The 18,676-nt window shown below is 49.7% G+C and overlaps 1 protein-coding gene across 5 annotated transcripts in view; it reads left to right on the top strand.

Annotated features, from left to right (window-relative positions):
• NECTIN1 (nectin cell adhesion molecule 1) overlaps positions 1-18,676 on the top strand; it is a 112,150-nt gene that overhangs the window by 44,132 nt on the left and 49,342 nt on the right. For all 5 annotated transcript variants that reach the window (XM_074894934.1, XM_074894938.1, XM_074894935.1 and 2 more), the window contains exons 2-5: positions 9,411-9,761; positions 10,442-10,744; positions 11,167-11,284; positions 15,409-15,560. In XM_074894934.1, coding sequence (XP_074751035.1) covers positions 9,411-9,761; positions 10,442-10,744; positions 11,167-11,284; positions 15,409-15,560 — 924 coding nt within the window. The remainder of the gene's footprint in view (positions 1-9,410; positions 9,762-10,441; positions 10,745-11,166; positions 11,285-15,408; positions 15,561-18,676) is intronic.

Genomic DNA, 18,676 nt, shown 5'->3' with positions numbered 1-18,676 from the left:
GAGGCAAACCTGGAGTGCGTGTCAGCTCCCCGGGGCAGTGGGGACTGGAATTGTGGAGCTGGCTTTGCTCAGAGGCTGAATGGGACAGTCACTGTCAGCCTCAATGTCTCTCATAATTTCTGGCATGTTCTTAACACAAGATGTCATAGATTTGATCACAGCCAGTTTGCTCTTGTTGAGAAAAACGCAAGCCATGTTTTGGGAACCTTTAGTCTAGCTGTTGATGTGGATAGTTAGGTTTGGTTCCAGCCTCTGTCAGTAGAATAGGTTTTCCACTTCAAGTCCCTATGCTTTGGTTTCTTCAGCCATAAAAAGGAGGGTGACCTTTTCTATTTGTATTTCTGTTTGCATGAGTGGAGGGGCTGTGAGGCCTTACCACAAATACCTCCATACCGGCTTCCTTAGGTGAGAATTGTCACCATAGTATGCAGATACCCACATCTAAACTGAGCCATTCAAGTGAGATTGCCAGTGATTGCCTGGGTGGCCTTGGGCACATCTCTTTGTCATTCAGCACCTCTGATTTCACCAGCCCTGAAAGCAGGGGTAGTAATACTTTCCTGCCTCTCAGGGTGTTGGAGGCTTAATTAGTTACTGTTTGAAAGGCCTTTGAAGATGCAAAGCTTTCCATAAATATGCAGACTTATTCCTACAGATGGGGCCTAGGTAGGACTGAAGCTGGTGTCTGTCACTCTACACTGTAGAGATCATGAATCCGGGAAGAGGTTACATTTGTAAAATTAGTTCCCTGCACAGGGACTTGATGATAAGAAAGTTGAGCAACAGCACGCTGGAAATCAGGCAGGGCACTGAGTTTTGGTTTACATGTACACACTGTTCTTTATGGCCTGTTATTCATGGGCAGGAATCCTTAAACAACCCAGACAAAGTTGGGAGGTCTGAGTCTCTTCTGCCTTCCTGCAGAAACACCTCTAGGGCAAGATAAAACACATTACAAGAGAAATCACAGGGAGCAAGTTTGTCCATTGCATCTGTTGGGTGCCATGTTTACATTCATCTTCTTTGCAAAGATTTTTCCTAGGTGTCAGTTCCGATGGGTCATGAGCCGCCAGAATATATATCACATTTTTCGGTCACAAAAAGTTTGTTGTTTCTATCTTCGAACAAATTATAGTAGAACAGAGCATGACATTCCCACTTGTAATAGTAGAAAACATTTCTCTTTAACTTCAGGAGATAGTGAAGTATCAGCAATACGTTACATACTAAAAGGATAATGGAAGGAAAGACAAGGGGGAAGCAAGACCAGTCAGAAAGCTGCGACTCGTTAGCACGCATTTAAACTGTAGGGAAGTAGGAGTTTTGATCTTCACAAAAATTGCAGGCCTGGCCAATACCAGCATGGTTTGGCAGGGGTGCCTTTTTCACCGTGTCTTGGACAGAAGACCAGAGAGTTTGTATCCTGTGGTAATTGCCTGTGACCTGGCATCTACCCCTCTGATAAAAGAGGCTTGATTTGAGTGAGGACAGAAAGAAGCGGGGTGGCGAGGCTGGTGGGGCAGTCAAATTAGAGCTGCCAGATATTAACCCCGTCGCTGAAGTCACGCCTGAGTCAGCAGAGTTTCGGCTTTGTCGCGTTCCCATTGTGAAGGCGAGTGAGTCATCAGCAGCCGAGCCCTGAGAGCTCCCCAGTTTCCTGCTCCAGCTCTGAGCTGTCAGCCCAGGGAGGGAAGGAAGGATCTGAAGTTCTCTCTTTCTGTGCCATCAAGTTTATTTTTGTTTTTATTGAATCTCTTCAGTCTCAAGTTCCTTCATTTCGGAAATGAGACTCTCTATGGGTTACTATCTTGATCCCCTCTTCACAGCTCTTCATTAAATCCCTCCTCCTTAGCACCTGGAGAGCTCTAATAGCGAGAATATTTAGCCCCGGACTGGGGCTCCTTGAACAACATCCAAGGCAACACGGAAGTCCAAGAAAGAGGCAGGGCAGAGAAAATACTCATGTACATTCAGGGACTCAGCCCATCAAGATAAGGTCTCAGGACAGTCTCAGCTTAATTAGCTCCCCCTGCTCCATGTTTCAGCTTCTTTCCCCTCCTCCACACTTGATTTTCCAGCTGTACTGTTCTTTTATGCTCTCCCTTCCCCACCCAACCACCACATAAGCATTGGCTCTGAATGTGGTCCCCTTTCTCAGTCTTCCCTCTTGTTTACAGGTCAGAGTTGGTAAGCAAGAAGACCTTGGCTTTTTCCTTGCTGGTGGGCAATGAGGATACTCTTGAGAGAAGGGTCTTTGGTTTTTTGTTCATTGTCCACCCTTCTCTTTGCCTGGCCAGCTGCCTGATTTTCCTAGTGCAGAATTTTATGATCCTGGACATAGTCTCTGGTGCCGCTCCAGGGGAACTAGTGGCTAGGGATGAGAAGAGGCAAGTGAGTGGCTTGGGGTGTGGTGATGGTGTTGGAGAGACACAAGAGGGGTGGGCAAAGTTGTAAGGCTAAAATGGAGGGAAGGCAAGTCAGAGAAACAAGCATTGTAGACCAGGTTGAGAGGCAATCCTCTCCCAGTTTATGGAGATGGGTAGCGGGGGCAGAAGGGAAATGTGACACAGCTGCACAAGGCCACAGGGGAAAGGAGGTGAGACTCTTCTGCACTGGACAGTCATGAGAAAGCGGACAGTGGGAAAAGAGCTGAGGAAGGAGCTGGAGTAAACTCCAGTCCAAAAGGCCTGGAGGGACAGGCTGCACGGACAGGAAAGCGGGCCAAGTACTGAGCACTGGCGCACATCGGGTAGAGGTAAGGGGCAGTCTGGTTCGCTGCTCAGGTGTGTGGGAACTGGCAGCTCTTGACGAAGGATTAGCTGACATGCTTGCGGGGCGGGGCGGGCAACAGGAGCTGGCTCCTCCGCGGTGACTGAGGAGCCTTTGTGCTTTGTTGCTGAGCATGGGGTTTCAGAGCTTTATTGCAGGAAGGCCTTTTCCAGTGCTGTGTCAGCTCTTTCAGCAGGAGCCCTGCTCTGCCAGCCTTCCTGCTTTTGCCATGGGGCATATTCCCCTCCCCATGACTTGGGGGGTGTGTGAAAGCTGGGAAAAGTATAGCAAAAGTGAAAGCCGGGAGCAAAGGCAGACATGGTTGTTCCCTTCCCACTCCTTTGGTTTGCAGCCTTTTTCCTAAGGAACTAGGTTGGCCGCAGCTGAGGCTGTTTGCAAGGTTGAAGCACAGATGGCAAGAACTAGTGGTCTAGTCTGGTGTTCATCTCTGCTTTTCGCTGGCTGTTTGATCCGTGGCCGGTCTCACCCTGGTATCTGCTTTTCTTTCATCTATTTCTATGAGAACACCTAGGACAACCATGGCCTTGGTCTTGTTTAGGGCCTTTGTGTGAATCCCAGTGGTGGCTCAATGAATAGAATTCCCAAACCGTAACAGAACAAACGGAGCGTCAGCGGATCAGGCCCTTTGGGAAAGAACTTTCATTCAAGTGGATCCTAAGGCTGCTTTGTGCTGTATTTATCCAAAGAGGAAATACTGTATAGGCAGAAGGCAACCCTGCTTTATCCCAAAGGCATCTCCACTGCCCTGTCCCAGCAGACAGACAGTGAAGGGCTGGCTAGAGACCTCACTCAATACAAGCTATTGACTGGTCCTCAAATAATAACATCTCTGCTGTTGCTACTGTGTGCTGGTTCTGGATATGAACCAGTGACCTAGACCAAAGGGCTCTGTGTTTCCCATTTGCAAGCCAAAGCCAAGCCTGGTCTTTCTTTTTTGAGAGGGATTTGGATGAGAGCCAGATGGGGCATTGTACAGGCTGCCATTTCCGTCAGCTTCCATAAAGCTCCCAGCTCTCAGCTGGGGGAAGGGATGCTTGGGCTTGCAGTTTCTCTCCATGTGCCCCCACCCGATGACAATGTTATCTCGGACCTTTCACTTTCATTTGCAGCAATGTCACCCGGAGCTATAATCTTGCCACATCTTACTCTCATCTTCTTTCTAAGGTCCCCTCCCCTTGTGTTGGAAACTCAGGCTCCCTGTTCTAACCCCTTTGGGGTTCAAGCTCCACACTTAAGTGGGGCAGAACTGAATCAGTGCATGACAGAGAGACCTCCAGTGAAAGTCAGGAAGTGCGTGTTGGTGAGTCACTGGAGACCACTCCTTCACTGCAGTCGGCTGCAAGCCATTGACTAAGTGGGGTGAGGCAGGCGCTGTGCTCTTTTGGAAGAGCAGGAAAGTACCGATTTGAATGCCTGGCAATCAATATAAAAGTCTCTCTGGCAAGAGGAAAGGTATTAACCCCAATATCCTGGCCAAGCACCAGCTCACACCTTAGCTTCTTGCCATCTGAAATTCCCCTGCTGGCATTTAGGATCTGCTTTCCCATTTCCCACCCTGCCTAACACACCTGTGGTGTTCCTTTGGGCTGTTGGAGGCTGGTTGTGTTCTGCCCCACAAGGGTTGCATTTCAAACCTTGATTTCCACTTAAAAATGGGGAAGACTTGAGAGATTAATTCAGAAATACTGGGAGAAAAATTTGTAAGTGCCACCAGCAGTTTTAAGCTCCTGTTCCATCCCATTTTTCCCCTCATGGAAGGTTCTTGGAGATCAGTTTGAAGCGTCTGTGAGGCATACAGGGCCACGTACAGGACATCATTGCCCATAGTCAAGGTGCAGTGCAAGGGGCTGTCTCAACATCTTTGTGTAGGATCTTTTGTAGTTTGAAGTGTGATGCATTTTGTCCTTTTGTAAGGTCCGGCTACTGTGACCCTTCAGTTTGGTTCTAAGTGATGCAAAGACTATTAGGGCTGATTCCTCTAACGTTTGCATCAGCCACGATATTGCCACACGAAAGGGTGGCTCATCACACTACTGCCAAGGGCTGTTTCAATGCCCTTGGGGTGAGATGAGTATCAGGGAACAGGAGGGAGAGAAATTGGTGAGAGGCTCAGCAGAGGCAAGGTTGTGCAAAGCAGTGTGCAGTTCACATGGTTCTTAACAAAGAGGCATTGATTGGAGGAGGCTGTTGTGACAGAGCTCGCTAGTGCCTGGAGATCATTTCCAGAGCTTTCTATATGGGGGAGCAAGAACCAGATTTGCAGGTGTGGGAGCCTCAATGTAACAGCACCTCCCGGGCTTTTAGGGTTTTCAGGTTCAAGAGCCACCAGCTGCCACTTACCCTGCTCCTTCACCAGCACCCCTCACACCCAGGGAGTCCAAACCTCCCTTCCCAGCCCACTGCCTGTGCCGCGGGGCACCATGAGTGCTGCACGGTGCCCCCAAGCCTTGCATGACCTAGTAAATATCTGGGTTTGGGATCGTGGGGAAAGGCATCAACACAAACCACTTCAGAGGGCAAGGTGGAGGAGTAGGATCTCAGAGGTCTCCACTAATGAGGTCTTGGCACCAACATGTCTTTGGCACTCAGCTGGGCGTTTTTACTGCTTTTGGTCCCTAACAAAAAATAACACCGAAAGCTAATGAGTAAAACAGCTCGGCAAGCTTCAACCTATACATCTAATCCTTCCTCGTGTGCTGGCTGCCCCCTGGGAGGTGTCAGAGCGGGTTGGTGGGCACCGGGAGATCTGGCATAGGAACTGCAAATGGCAGGATGCGTCCCAAGCCTTTTCTCTGCCATCCCGACCACACACATCATTCAGCAAAGAAAAAGCAAGGCAAACCCCAGCGCTGCACATGCACACACACATCCTGCTTAATATGTTTGAGCCTCTCCAGAGGCTGATTAGTGATTTTATTTTCTCCTCCTCTCCCGGCCTTGCATGCTCATTGCCATCAATTATCTATGCATTTGCCCTGATGAATTATTGAGCGTGTAATGGGGCGAGGGAAGACCCGCCATCCCAGCTCAGCCACCTTGCAAACAAACGTTCCCCAGAGCATGACAGCAGCTACTTTGCCCTCTGGCTTCTGATTTAGGATGGGGAGCATGGGAAGCTGATCCAGCAACTTGCAAAACCCCTTTACTCCATCTGTTCCCCTTCCTCATCATTGTTGTTGAGGTGTGGGTGTTACTGCCGTGGTACGGAGCAGAGCAATGGGTGCGTTATTTCCCTGATGAGAGGCTTGGAGGAGCGGAACATAAAGAGTTTATCCTGTCTTGCCAAAGAGCCATGAGTTAGTCAGTCACCTGGAAAGGAAACGCGATTTCCGCACAGTGTTTGGGGTTTTTTGGGGTATTTTTTGTTTGTTTTGTTTTGTTATTTCTTCTGCTGGCTTTTTTTTTTTTTCCTTTTTTCCCTGAAGCCTCTAGAAAGTTTGGAATGTGTTTTTGTTAAAGCCACTACATGTAGGGGCCTGAATCCCAGCTTTGGCAGCATTTTGTTGTTGGCAAGCAGTCCTCAACTGGCACCGGTGTTTTCCCTAGCTGAAAGTCTGACTCTTTACACCTGGGCAGAGGAAGGTTCTGCAGGACAATTCTGGGGTCAGGTTCATCAGCACCAAAGTCTGCTTCTTCTCCAATTCGTGTCCAAGTACAGTTTGTACTGTTGCATGGATCCCATGGCAGGGGGAGAGTAGAAGGGGGAGGGTAGAACTGGGAGTTGTTACTACTACTCAAGGTCAAGAAAAATCACTTGATTTGTAAAAGGGTCATTCACGAATTTGCAGGGAAATCATAGTGTAAAGAAAGGGCATAGTAATGGTGAAGTGAGGGATTGTGTTGATCTCTCTTTTGTGATATATACCACGTTCTCTGCCAGGTTGGCTGACAATATCTTTATTTAGGTGCCCATCCGTGGGCAGTGGTGGCCTTCAGCCTGGCATAGCCTCCTGCGTGTTGTGCTCCTCGTCCGCACGCCTGGCTGAGGAGAGGCCGGGCTGTCATCCCAGCTGCCCTGCACGGGCAACTCTGAGGAGAAGCCCGTGGCTTTCCATCCTCTCCTCTCTGGGGTTTGGCTCATCTCTGGCTGTCCTGGCACTGTAAGGAGGTGCTGAGCCACGACTTCCTGCTGTCGCGAACGGGGCCTCTTTTATTGGGATGTCGAAAGCCTGGTTCAAAGGGAACCGCTGAGGCCTGTGGGGGGTCAGGGAGCTTGTGTGGGAGCGGAGCCAACTGTGCCATCGCCCCAGCCCCGGGCAGGCTCTGCTTGGGGGCACGGGCCCTTCATGAAAGAGGTGGGGACCGCTGCTGATGAATCCGCTCTCCTGCAGCCTTGGGAGAAAGAGGGAGTGCTGAGCACACCTACAGCCAGGCAGCCGTGAGATGGGCGGCAGGTTGTTCCCAGGGCCTTTGCTACGTGATTGCTTTTGCTCTCCGGCAAGCTCCCACACGCTTTGCGAGGCTCTAAAGGCTTCAGAGCCAGACTGCTTGGCAAAGCTGTTGCTCACCTCCGCGGGTGTGGGCAATTCTGCAAGAGGCTCTCTCACCTCCAGGGTAGAAGGAGCAGCATATGCTGCAAAGCGTGTTGGAGACATCTCCCCCCTCCCCGTCCACCCGTTCTTTCCTCACATCCCAGCATAGCATTATCTAAACTCAGCCCTGCTCTGCACCTGGTGCCCTCATTTCATCAGGAAGGCTGTCGTGGGCCACGGGGTCCCACAGGGCACAGGCCAGAGTGGTGTCAGAAAAGTCTTTCACTGTGTCTGGCTGCCTGGACATCCTTCTCCAGTAGGCCAGTGCCTCCCGGTTGGCATGGAGAAACATAGTCCAGCTGTGACTTTATCAGAGCAGGAACATCCCTTCCCTCTGGTTTCTGGAGGGACAAGCATGGCAAAAACGGGCCTGGCTACACTGGGAAGGGAGATGTGCAACCCTGCCAGCTCAGCTGACGGCGTCTAAGGACTTAATGGCTTCATGCATGCAGGCACATGAGGGCACCAGTGCTTTGCTGTGGCTGTAAGCAGCACTGAAAAACATTCCTCAGCACCCAGCTGCAATGCTAGGGTGTGGGGCAAACCAGTGCTTGACTCAGGGAAGGGGGCAAGTTCACACAAAGCTCTGGAGACTGAGTTTCGGTCTTAACTGCTGATGACTGTGGTCAGCTGATGGCGTCTCAAGGCCGGGCTGGATTGTTGAGGCTTGTCCTCAGGGTCACGGGCTTGGCACAGAAGCAAGGAGAAGGGGCAAAAGAAGCAGTTTAGATGAGATGTGCGGACTGAGATCAGGCTGAGCACAGCAGGCATGAAATGAGGGGGCAACATGAAGAGCGTGCTGAGAGAACGGTAAAGGTGCTGTTTGGGGGTGAGAAGACTTTTGTATGCCTGCACTTGTGTGTGTGAAACTGCAGGAAGGGGACTTTTGCTCAGGTTCACCTGTAGAAGTCCCAGGGCACATCTGCCAGGGGTCTGTGGGGGCTAAGACTGAGAAGTTCATTTTGGCCTTGCACAGGGAGCAAGAACAGGGTAGGGGTGACATTTCAGAAATGCTCTGTCCTCTCAGTTAGAAGATGCTGTCCTGTTTCTCTTGCTATGCATTTTTTTCTTTCCACAGCCTCAGTCTCTTTTATTACTCTTTCATGTTCTTCACTCTTTGTACATCTTTCTTTTTTTATTACCCCTTTCCTTCCTTTACTCTCAGTCTCCCAGAATACATCCAGTTTCAGATTCTGCCAGAAGGCAGTGAGCAAAACCTGCTTTTCTTGTTCTTACCACCTTGCTTCTCTATCGTATTTATCATATAAATAATGGCTGTATAATTACCAAAGCATTATCTCTAAGCATACAGATTAAGGAAAGACACAGTGGCAGCCAAAGATGAATTTCAGGGTCAGTCTGGTGGGAGACATTTTTCTCCAACTGTCAGGAGAGGAATCAACTGAGACAGGTTAGCAGTCATGAACAGCAGCCACCACTTCTCCCAAGCACCTTTCATCTGTACTCCACGGAATCAAGATGGAAGGTTCCTAAATGTAGCCACTTCTGGGGTTAAAAAAAGGCCACAGAAACGATCTAGATCATGCAGGTGGATCATGCAAGGTGTATAGGCACTGCTGCAAATCTATTCTTATATGGGAACTATTGCTACTCTGAAATCAGGGCTGAGTCTTTGCAGCTCATTTAATTACTGATGCATTTCCAGTAGGATTAAATGGACGTCTGAGTGTGTGTTAGCATATGTTAGGATATGCTGTGCTGATAAATATCAGTGCTCGTATGCCTCCAGATACGCATGCTCTGTATATTTACAATAACTGATCTAGTGTCATGCAAAGTTGAGGACAAAAGGCAGGAAAGTATTACTGATCCAGCCTTGTGCCTTTTGGTGATCATGAGCCCTAGGTTGGCTGTGGAGCATTAGGGCTGGTTGTAGTGAAGTGTGAACACCAGTTGTGGGAAGGAGGGTGTTTATGAACAGGAATGACGCTGCAGGAGCTGCAGGTGGATGCAAATGGAGTAAATAAATAAAGGAGTTCATGGGCCTGATGTCCAAGAACTGTTCTTTTTCTCTCTTTCTCTGTTTGAGAAGTACACGTATATTCACAGCTTTCCATTTTCTTGCAGGGCTGCAAGCTCAGATTGTCTTAGTCAATGACACAGTCTCGGGGTTTATCGGGACAGACGTGGTCCTGCACTGCAGCTTCACCAATCCGCTCCCCAATGTGAAGATCACGCAGGTCACGTGGCAGAAAGCCACCAACGGCACCAAGCAGAATGTGGCCATCTACAACCCTGCCATGGGGGTCTCCATCCTCTCTCCCTACAAAGAGCGGGTGACTTTCCGGAATCCTTCCTTCAAAGATGGCACCATTCAGCTCTCTCGGCTAGAGCTGGAGGATGAGGGAGTTTACATCTGTGAGTTTGCTACCTTCCCAACCGGCAACCGGGAAAGTCAACTGAACCTCACTGTGCTGGGTAAGATACTGGACAAGCTTTGTAGTGTGAAATGTTGCCTCCAGTTCAACAGATCTGGAGGAACCTGAGACTCGTGGCCCAGGGCAAAGGTGAAACTTGGGTGTAAGTTTTACCTGTGATGATCTTTCAAGTTGACTGTGAAGAGGTGAAGAGCAGGGAACCCAGGCTCAGTGGTTCACTGAGCTATCGCAGACATGCCTCTTCCTCTTCCAGGCCTCAGTTCCCCTATCCCTTAATGCAGGTGCAATAACAGTGACCTGTTCCCTAAGGGAGTGGTGAATTTTAATGAGCTGGTGACTGTCAAGTGAACAGAGAGAAAAGACGAGAGAGGGATCCTAAGCAAAGTAGAGCTTGTCCATGGAGGTTAGAGCTGTGAGTGAATAGACCCCGCCCAAGGTCTACATGATTCATTTGCTCTCCAATTTCAGTTTCTCCTTCTAACATAGGGCTGAAAACCTATGGCAGGAAAGGATTGACTTTCCATCATGTATCTCTGCATCTAGGGCACCTCCACCATTCTTTCCCCAGAGTAGGATGCTGGCAGTTTGCAGCAGCTGTGGATTCACCACAAGGCTCGGTAGTGCTAGATGTCTCTTGGGTTGTAGTAGAGAGGGTAGCACTGCTCTTCTAACCATCCCTCTGTACCCTTTTCTTCTTCTCCTTTTTGCACTTCCTTGCAGCCAAGCCCACAAATCGGATGGAGGGCACCAAGCGGCCACTTATTGCTAAGTCTGGCAGGACAGAAAAGATCTTGGTAGCTACTTGCACCTCCTCTAATGGGAAGCCCCCCAGCACTGTCACCTGGGACACCAAGCTCAAAGGGGAAGCAGAGTTTCAGGAGATCCGGAATAGCAATGGCACCATCACCGTGATCAGCCGGTACCGGCTGGTGCCGAGCCGAGAGGCCCACCGGCAGCAGCTCATGTGCGTCGTCAACTACCAGCTGGACCGCTTCACCGACAGCATGACCCTCAATGTGCAGTGTAAGTGAGCGTGGGCAGGGCTGGAGAGCAGCGGTGCGTGGTTAGTCCCTGGGGTGGGTCTGGCAAAAGAGGGTTTTTCTGAAGGGGAGGTGTTGGTCTGGTAGAGGGGCCGAAGTAGGGGGCTGCTCTCTTTTTCTGGAGAGTGAAAACTGAAGTGATCCCTTGGAATAATCATATGCTTTCTCTTTTTTACATCTTCTTTCTGTCTCTGCCTCTGCCATGTCCCTTTGTTCCTTCCCTTATCTCTCACCTTCATTCTCCCTCTCACATTCCTTGTCCCATCACCTTTCCCACCTTGCAATCTCTCTCCTTCTCCTACCCCGGACCCCTCATCTCTTTCTATTTTATTTTCTCCCTCCTTTTCCATAACTCTTTCCTCTCCTTCTCCATCCTGCTTTTCTATCGTTTTTTCCCCCCTGCAGATGAGCCAGAAGTCACTATTGAGGGCTTTGATGGCAACTGGTTTCTCAACCGGAAGGATGTGAAGCTGATATGCAAATCTGATGCCAACCCCCCAGCTCACACCTATGAATGGAAGCTGTAAGTGCCTACAGTGCTTCTGCTCTCAGCAGCACATACGATCTTCGAACAGGGCCACGGAGCCTCTGTAGAAAGCTCAGTCACCCTCTGGTCAATTAGGGCCCAGTCCCATTACTGTCAGTGGTGTTACTCCAAGGTAAAACCTGTGCTGCGAGGGGAGAGTTGGACACTTGAAGTTGCTGGAGCTGTGCTACTGCAGAATACTCGGGGCTGATTCTGGTTCCCTGGCACAGCTCTGCCAGGAGGCCTTCATTGCACAGGGACTGGAACCAATTTCTTTATTTGCAAACCAGGGAAGCTGCTGTTTTCAGCCTTGGCCTTTCTGGCTCACCCCCTCCTGTGCTGGCCATCCTCTGAAGCTGAGCTGAGGCCCAAAACAAGGCTTGCTGCCCTGCCAGCCCTGTCTAGAGGACAGCCTGTGCTGTAGAGGCAGGCAGTGCAGTGTTTGAAGCGACGAGAGCAAGGGACTTGTTTTGGGCAGATGGGCTTTATCAGAAGTTTCACATGGCCTGTGGCCCCAGCTGACAGAGCTGGGACTAGCATTTTAGTTGAGCCACACACAACCACCTCACCTTGTGATGGACAGAGGTTATCTGTCTTTCAGCTGGGTCTCCCCCCAGCATCTTCCAGTTCAGACTCAGGAGGGAAGGGCAGTGGGTAAGGATCATACACATCCCCTCTCCACTGTGTGGGACCAGCACAGTGCAGCCTCAACACCCAGGATAACTTCCTATTCTCACTTCACTGGAATAATATTCTGCCCTGGTGACATGAAGCAGCTGAGATACCACAAAATGAATAATTTGCCCAGCACCGCTAAGTGCTTCAGTAGCAGAGCTGGAAAAGAACCCAGGATTTCCCTTCTTTAAAGGGGCACAAATAGCACAGAATTTATGTGCGTGTGAAAAAAGGTTTCCCTGGAATCAGCCCCAGCTGTAAGCAGGAGCTCCCCTTCGGAGCACTCATCCCCATGCAACTGACATTAAACAAAAGCAATTCCTTGTCCTCCAGGGTTTCAGCTTTTGGCTGAACACACTAAAGGGACTGAAAAGTGAGTGAGGGGTATCTGGGGAGTCGGATGGGAATTAATGCAACCTGATGTGGTTCTCCTCTCCCTCTCTTCCTTTTCTATAAGCACTCATGTATCTTTAAAAAAGAAAGATCAAATGGATCCTTTCTTGTTTTCAGCTGGTGTTTGTCATCAGGAAAGAGGCTCTCAAAATGTCTTTGCAAGGAGCTAGGCATCTTCTCTCTCATTTTGCTTCCCAGATCGAACTGTTCACAGTGAAGGTCTGAAGAGGATTGTTTATCTTGCCTTTTTTCTCGTTCTCATCCCCAGCTCTCTCCCTCTGTTGGTTCTGCCAGTTTTCGACTTAAACTCCGAGGGGGCTCTCTGGGTTCCTCACAACGTTGCCAGGAAAGTGTTAGAGGCAAAGATGCCCCTTGTGGCACCCAAGGCAGAAGAGATCCCAGTTCAGGCTATCTCTGTGTAGCAGGACTGGCAAACTGAGCTGAAGCGAGCCTTGTGAGACGAAGCTGGGGACAGGAGGCGGGTTTTCTCTCTGCTTTTGGGCAAGTTATTTCATCCCTTTGTTCTGCTGTTGCTCACATGTGGGGCTGGAGGCTGAGCATTTGCTGAGCTCCTGGGCATCAGGCTCTCCGTGGCAGGGGCTCTGTCGCTGTGTACAGACACAGCCAGCAGCACGCGCGGCCCCATCTCTGCTGGGGCAGTCTGCTCCTGCTGATAGTGATGCTGAAGGCAGGCTGAGAGCTGAAGCACGGGCTAACCAGGTGCCAAACAGCTCAGCCAGGTGATGTTTCTGTAGCCCAGGGCAGGAAAGGGGGTTAGTTACCAACTAGACTCAAACACAACAGGGGATGCAGGTGTCAGGGCTGAGCACGGCCCTGCGTGACTGAGTCTGAGTATGACAAGTCATTTGCACACCTGGTTTACACACTGCGCTGGTAATAAATTCAGCTCTGGCAGAAATGATTCTCAGGAACAGCGCATCTTTAAGCCAAGCATTGAGTTGGTCCCTACGTGCTTGTGTGATTGATGATTTTCTTTTTTAAACACTGGAAAGAGTTGTTTTCCTATGGATTCTCTGAGAGTTGTGTGTATGTCCATTTGTCTGTCTTTATTCTGCAAGGGTTTCTTAACTTACAGCTGAGAGGCTGCAAGCATCAATACTTTGCTTTGGGAAGGAACTGTGGAGATAAAAATTGAGAGAGAGAAAGTACAGAATTAAAGAGCACAGGTTTCTAAGCCTGATAGCGCTTCAGTCCAATTCCCCAGCCTTTTTGCACACTTGGTGGGTCAGTTAGGACCGAGTATAGGATTATTGACCTAAGACGATGGAAGGGAACGATGGAGTGCAGCTGAAGGTAAGGAGAATGGAGGCAGAAGAAGAGGAGAGTAGAGAGTGAGAGAGCGCAAGTGAGCCTGGGGGAAATAGAGGCGTAAAGGGAGGAGGAAGAAAAAGCTGGGGCAGAGAGTTGCCCCCTGGCTCTTTCAGCAGACTCCTGCTCACCCATTCTTGGCCCCAGGCTGCCTGTGAATGGGGCCCTGCAAGGAAGAAGCAGACCAAGCAGATGGGATGAAACCCTGATAGATAACCGTGCTGCAGCCAACCACCTAGGCGTGTGCTGCGCGTGTTGTGTAAGGAAAGGGGCTGAGATCCATGGCCATCCCCTTCCTTCCCACACTGCCACTTTGGTAATATCAAACTTTACCACTTTGGTAATATCAAACTGATTCCTCATTTCTTTGGCTGGGCAGCCAGAGAAATTGCCACCAGCATCTTTGGTTTATCCATGTGCCTCTTCCCCTTCCTGGGGGTCAGAAGGCAATTACTGCTGCTGATGTTCTGCTCCTGCCTGGGATGTAAAAACCAGCCATGCTTTCCTCTCCTCTCATTTGGATCGTGATGAGCAACAGTCAGGGGAGCTGTTAGAGGAAGCAATAGCCTTCTTTAGCGTCCCACAGCACAGTTTTCAGATGTGCCTTTGTCTTTGTAGATTCAGGGCCCTACAGGCAGAGATCCAATAGGCTGTTCTATTCTTCCATCAGCTTTGGGTTTGATGTAGCTTGGAAAGACTAATGTGTTTGCTATACATATGTGCCTATGTGTATATGTAGACATGCAAAATAGGTGTGTGTGCATTTAGGCACTTCTTTACAAACCTAATTTTACCCCCATTACTCCCTTTTGTTTCGTACAAATTGCTGACAATATGTGCACATTTTTGTTCAGAGGAGGGGAAAGAATTACGGGAGTAATTTTTAATTGCCTAAGAGAAGTAATTACTTTACTTTGCTTCAGTAATTAAGAATAACCAGGCCATGTGTGTCTTTTCCTAACACACGGGGGTTTTTTCATTTTTTTTCTGCCTTTGTTCATGTATTTTGTATATCTCTAGACTTAGTTTTGCATTATTCCAGTTTCACACTTATCTGACTATTCTGACATAGGCAGGTCAGAGATGGCAGGGCTCTAAATCAGCACTGTTTTACTCGAGCTTGAGATGCAATTAACACTGGCTGATCAGCTGCCCAGGAGAGTTACATGGGCAGGAAATCAGAGTAAAGCAGGGTCAGGCTGGTGTCCCATTCCTGTATTTTCCATCAAATAGGAAGTCAGGGATGGAGGAACACGCTAAGATGAGCCTGCTAAAGGTGAGCCACCCAAAACAAAAGAGTGACCTGACCATCTTACCCTAAGCTTGTAGCTACTCGGGGATTGTGCTGGAAAATAGGGGAGAACATAAACTGAAAGTGCTCCACATCCCATTAGCCAAATCCAAGGGGCTGTATGTGACCCAAAGATGTCCAATCTCCCTTGTCATCACAGAGAAGAGATTAAAAAAACCCCAATCCACGTAAAGAACATGATTCTCATCATGCAGTGGATTTACCCTGGAGACACTCTGCTGACTTTCCTGTAATGCTGAGGGTTTGGTTTCAAGGCTGACTACATTAATGGGTATTTTCCAGCCACCACCACCAGGTTCTGGACCTGCCCAAGGGCAGGTGCAAAAGCAGCATGTCACTGTCACCTCTGCAGTACTGCTTGACCCTACCGAGTATCATCTCTGGGGTCAACCATGATCTTTGTTTCTCCTAGGCCAAACGGGACTCTGCCAGGGAGCGTGGAAATCCAGAACAACACCATCTACTTTAAAGGGCCTGTCTCCTACAGCGTGGCTGGCACCTACATCTGCGAGGCCTCCAATGCCATCGGTACACGGTCAGGCTTGGTGGAAGTCAATGTCACAGGTAGGAAAACAGTTGGTGTGCTTTGAAAGACAGAAGAGGAGGAGGAGGTGGGGAGAGGAGAGAGTGAGCAGCTGACAACTACCAGTCAGTTACATCTCCTTGTTGTCTGTCTTAATCACCAGTGTCTCCTTCTAGGGTGGGGAGTTCCATGATACAAAGGGAGCAGTGAAGTTCTTTGCTTTGCACTGGTTTTGCACTGGTTTGGCTTGGATTTTTCCTCCTTTCCTCTTGTCTTCTCCTTTCTTACACCAAGATACATTCAATTTGTTTCCCCTGCGTCTTCTGCTTTGGATTCAGAGACATCACTGGACATGTTAAAAACGAAGACATGTCAGGGAGATATTTGTTAGAAGGTAGAAGAAAGAGTAGGATGAGGATATAGACTGCCACTGAGGCAGTAAAGCATGAGATGGATGAGTCATTTGTTCAGGATGATGTTTGGTGTTTCTGATGTTAGGCAATTCTCATGATTTTTCATTTGTGCTCCTTCCAGTGTTGGTGTGTGCATTTGCTCACCTGGTTGCCACAGATTACCAAGAGGCTGTGAGCACTTGAGTAGCTTTGTCTGGGCTCCAGAAAGGAATAACATCACAGGATGCAGACAGTGGGAAGTGATGCTATGTGATGTCATATGAGACAGAAGGAATTTGTGTAGCCTGTAGCCACAGGACTGAGGAAAAGATATGTGGATATGCTTAGGTAGTGTCAGGAGGAGAAAGTGATGTCAAAAAATAGATTAAAGAGAAGAAATAACATATGGCAGTAGCCCTATATCAAAGAGACAAAATGGTATTGCAAGGCATCACCAAAGGGGAAAAGTGGCTGTTGGTGCTTTGAGAGCCAGGAAGGGAATTACCCCATTCCTTTGGGGTAAAAGGAGTGTTTCGTTTTATCAGAGGGTTAATGACAGGCAGTGACCAGCAGTTGTGGGTCTCACGAGAGAGAGAGGGAAGTACTACTCGCAGTAGTGAGTTGGAGCACTGCCACACTGCAGTGAGCTCCAGGCTTTTGGGAGACAGAGGAGGGAGTGACCATCTGATGAAGCAGCGCTGCCTGCCTGGGATACATGCCTGGCAGCTGGGGCAACGTGCCGAGGCTCCCCTCTGGCCCCCCAGTTGGCCAGCAGCGCTGTGGAGGCTCAGCACGGGTCTCCTTCAGGTGCTCGCTCTACACCCCAGCATGGGACCATTGCCACCCGGGTGGGCAGGCAGCACAAACCACGGCACACGGCCACTTTTCCAGTGGTCTCACCACAGGGACCATGGGGTGTTGTAGCTCCAGACTTGCTCTCCCTGGGAGAACAGCGGGGATGTGGCTGCAGCGGGTGAGCTGGAGAGCTGCTGGCTGCCTGCAAATACCACAGACAGCAAAGGTGCCTGCGAGCTAGAAGGGCAGGGAGGCGCACTGGGGGCTCGCAAGGCCTGGGGAATACAGGACAGGTTCCCGGGGTCCCCAGCCCTTCCTTCTGTCCAGCCTGAGGCAAGTCAGAGCACCTGCTGTTCTGATAGCAGGCCACCTCTCTGAGCCACCCCAGTCCTTGAAAGAGTTTTCTAACCTGAGAGTGATGAAACGGGCTTCTCAGAGGGGCCGAGCTCCAGCTCCCTCCACCCGCGCTCTACAGTGGTAAGTGCTGAGCAAGCGTAAAGATGAGGCCCGGGCAGCTGACCTCCTGAAATTAGCAGTAACACTGTGTTTGGCACCCTCACCACCTCAGTTCCCCTCTTCTGTAACATGGGTAAACCCGGCTAATCTTCCTCTATCCAAGGCTTGGAGGTCAATGGATGGGATGTGCTAATTAGATGCTAATTACCAAGTATTTATTTATGATCATTATCACTGTAGCAGGCCTTTAATTCACACCTCCTGTCCTGGATCCTTGCCTGCTGAGTTGTTCTTGGTATATGCTTTTCTCTGGGGGATTTTCTATTTGCCAGTGAAAGGCACCACAATAACAAAGCTCTTTGTTCAGGACAGACGTGGAGCAGCACCCGCCCTGCCCAACCGCCTGAAGCTGGGGGAAGGTCATGGCCAAAATCCTTTCAGCTGCTGGCCATTTCATGGGAGTTGCCACCAAAGGCAACTTTGTTCTGGGACAGTGCAGGCAACTGCCTGGTTCAAACTGAGCAGACTCGCTTCCCATCGGCAACAGAAAACTATCGCACGCAGTAACTAGTACCTTGGGTCACATCTGAAACAGTGGTTGGAGAGAAAAAGTCTCCAAGCTCAGTCCCCAGTCGCAGAGGAGGAGGTGTGACAAGCATTGCAGAAGACTTAAGAGAGGAACAGGCTTTGTCTCATTTTCTGTTTCTGCATAGCCTGTATGTCCATTTCTTGTTGTTCTCTCTATCCAACCACCCCGTATCTCCTGCGGTGTCAGGACACATGTTCCCAAACACCAGATAGAGCCCTCTCTTCATATTTCCTGCTGCCACCTGCCAGCATTTCGTCTGTCTCAGCACCACAATAGCCTTGCAGCTGCATGGGCACGGGCTTCTCTAGGGACGAGGGTCTGTGGGTTCCCCCCTCCGGCCTTTGGGAGATGTCTCCCTTCCTGGTGGTTTTTCAGAGGACTGGTAGAGCATCGTTCTCATGCTTGATCAGCGCAGTTCTGGCAGGATTTCTGGGGAATGACTTGGGGTTCATGTCTGCCTGCCTGTAATCTCAATTTATTCCCAAAGGTCCGAATTGCAGGGTTGAGGTTAAATGGGAGGGAAGGAAGGGCACACCCACAGCTGCCCTGCTAGGAGGGATTAGCAGCCAATACGGTAGGCCAGGCCTCCACCACATAAAAAAACCCGCTTTTAATAATTCATGGGATCTGAATATGTTTATCCAGCTCTCCCTAAGGACCGATTAGACCATGCTGGGGAGGGCTCAGCCGTCCTCGCTCAGCTATTACAGGTACATTTGTTTGGGTCTTGCAGGCAATTTAGGGATTGTCAGTGGACCACGAAACCTCTTTCAAGAGCGGCATGCAATAAATGGAGTTCAATCTAGTGAGCAGCCAGCCTTGGGAGAAAAAAAAACAGTAGGCTGATGCAGAGAAAACCCTGCAGCGGCTTTTTCCCCTTCTGTCTCCCTGGGTACAGACCTCCCCCCTCCTGCCACCCAGCATC

This window comes from Strix uralensis, chromosome 26, assembly GCF_047716275.1.
Source record: "Strix uralensis isolate ZFMK-TIS-50842 chromosome 26, bStrUra1, whole genome shotgun sequence".
Taxonomy (NCBI): domain Eukaryota; kingdom Metazoa; phylum Chordata; class Aves; order Strigiformes; family Strigidae; genus Strix; species Strix uralensis.
This window is presented reverse-complemented; position numbering and strand designations above follow the sequence as displayed.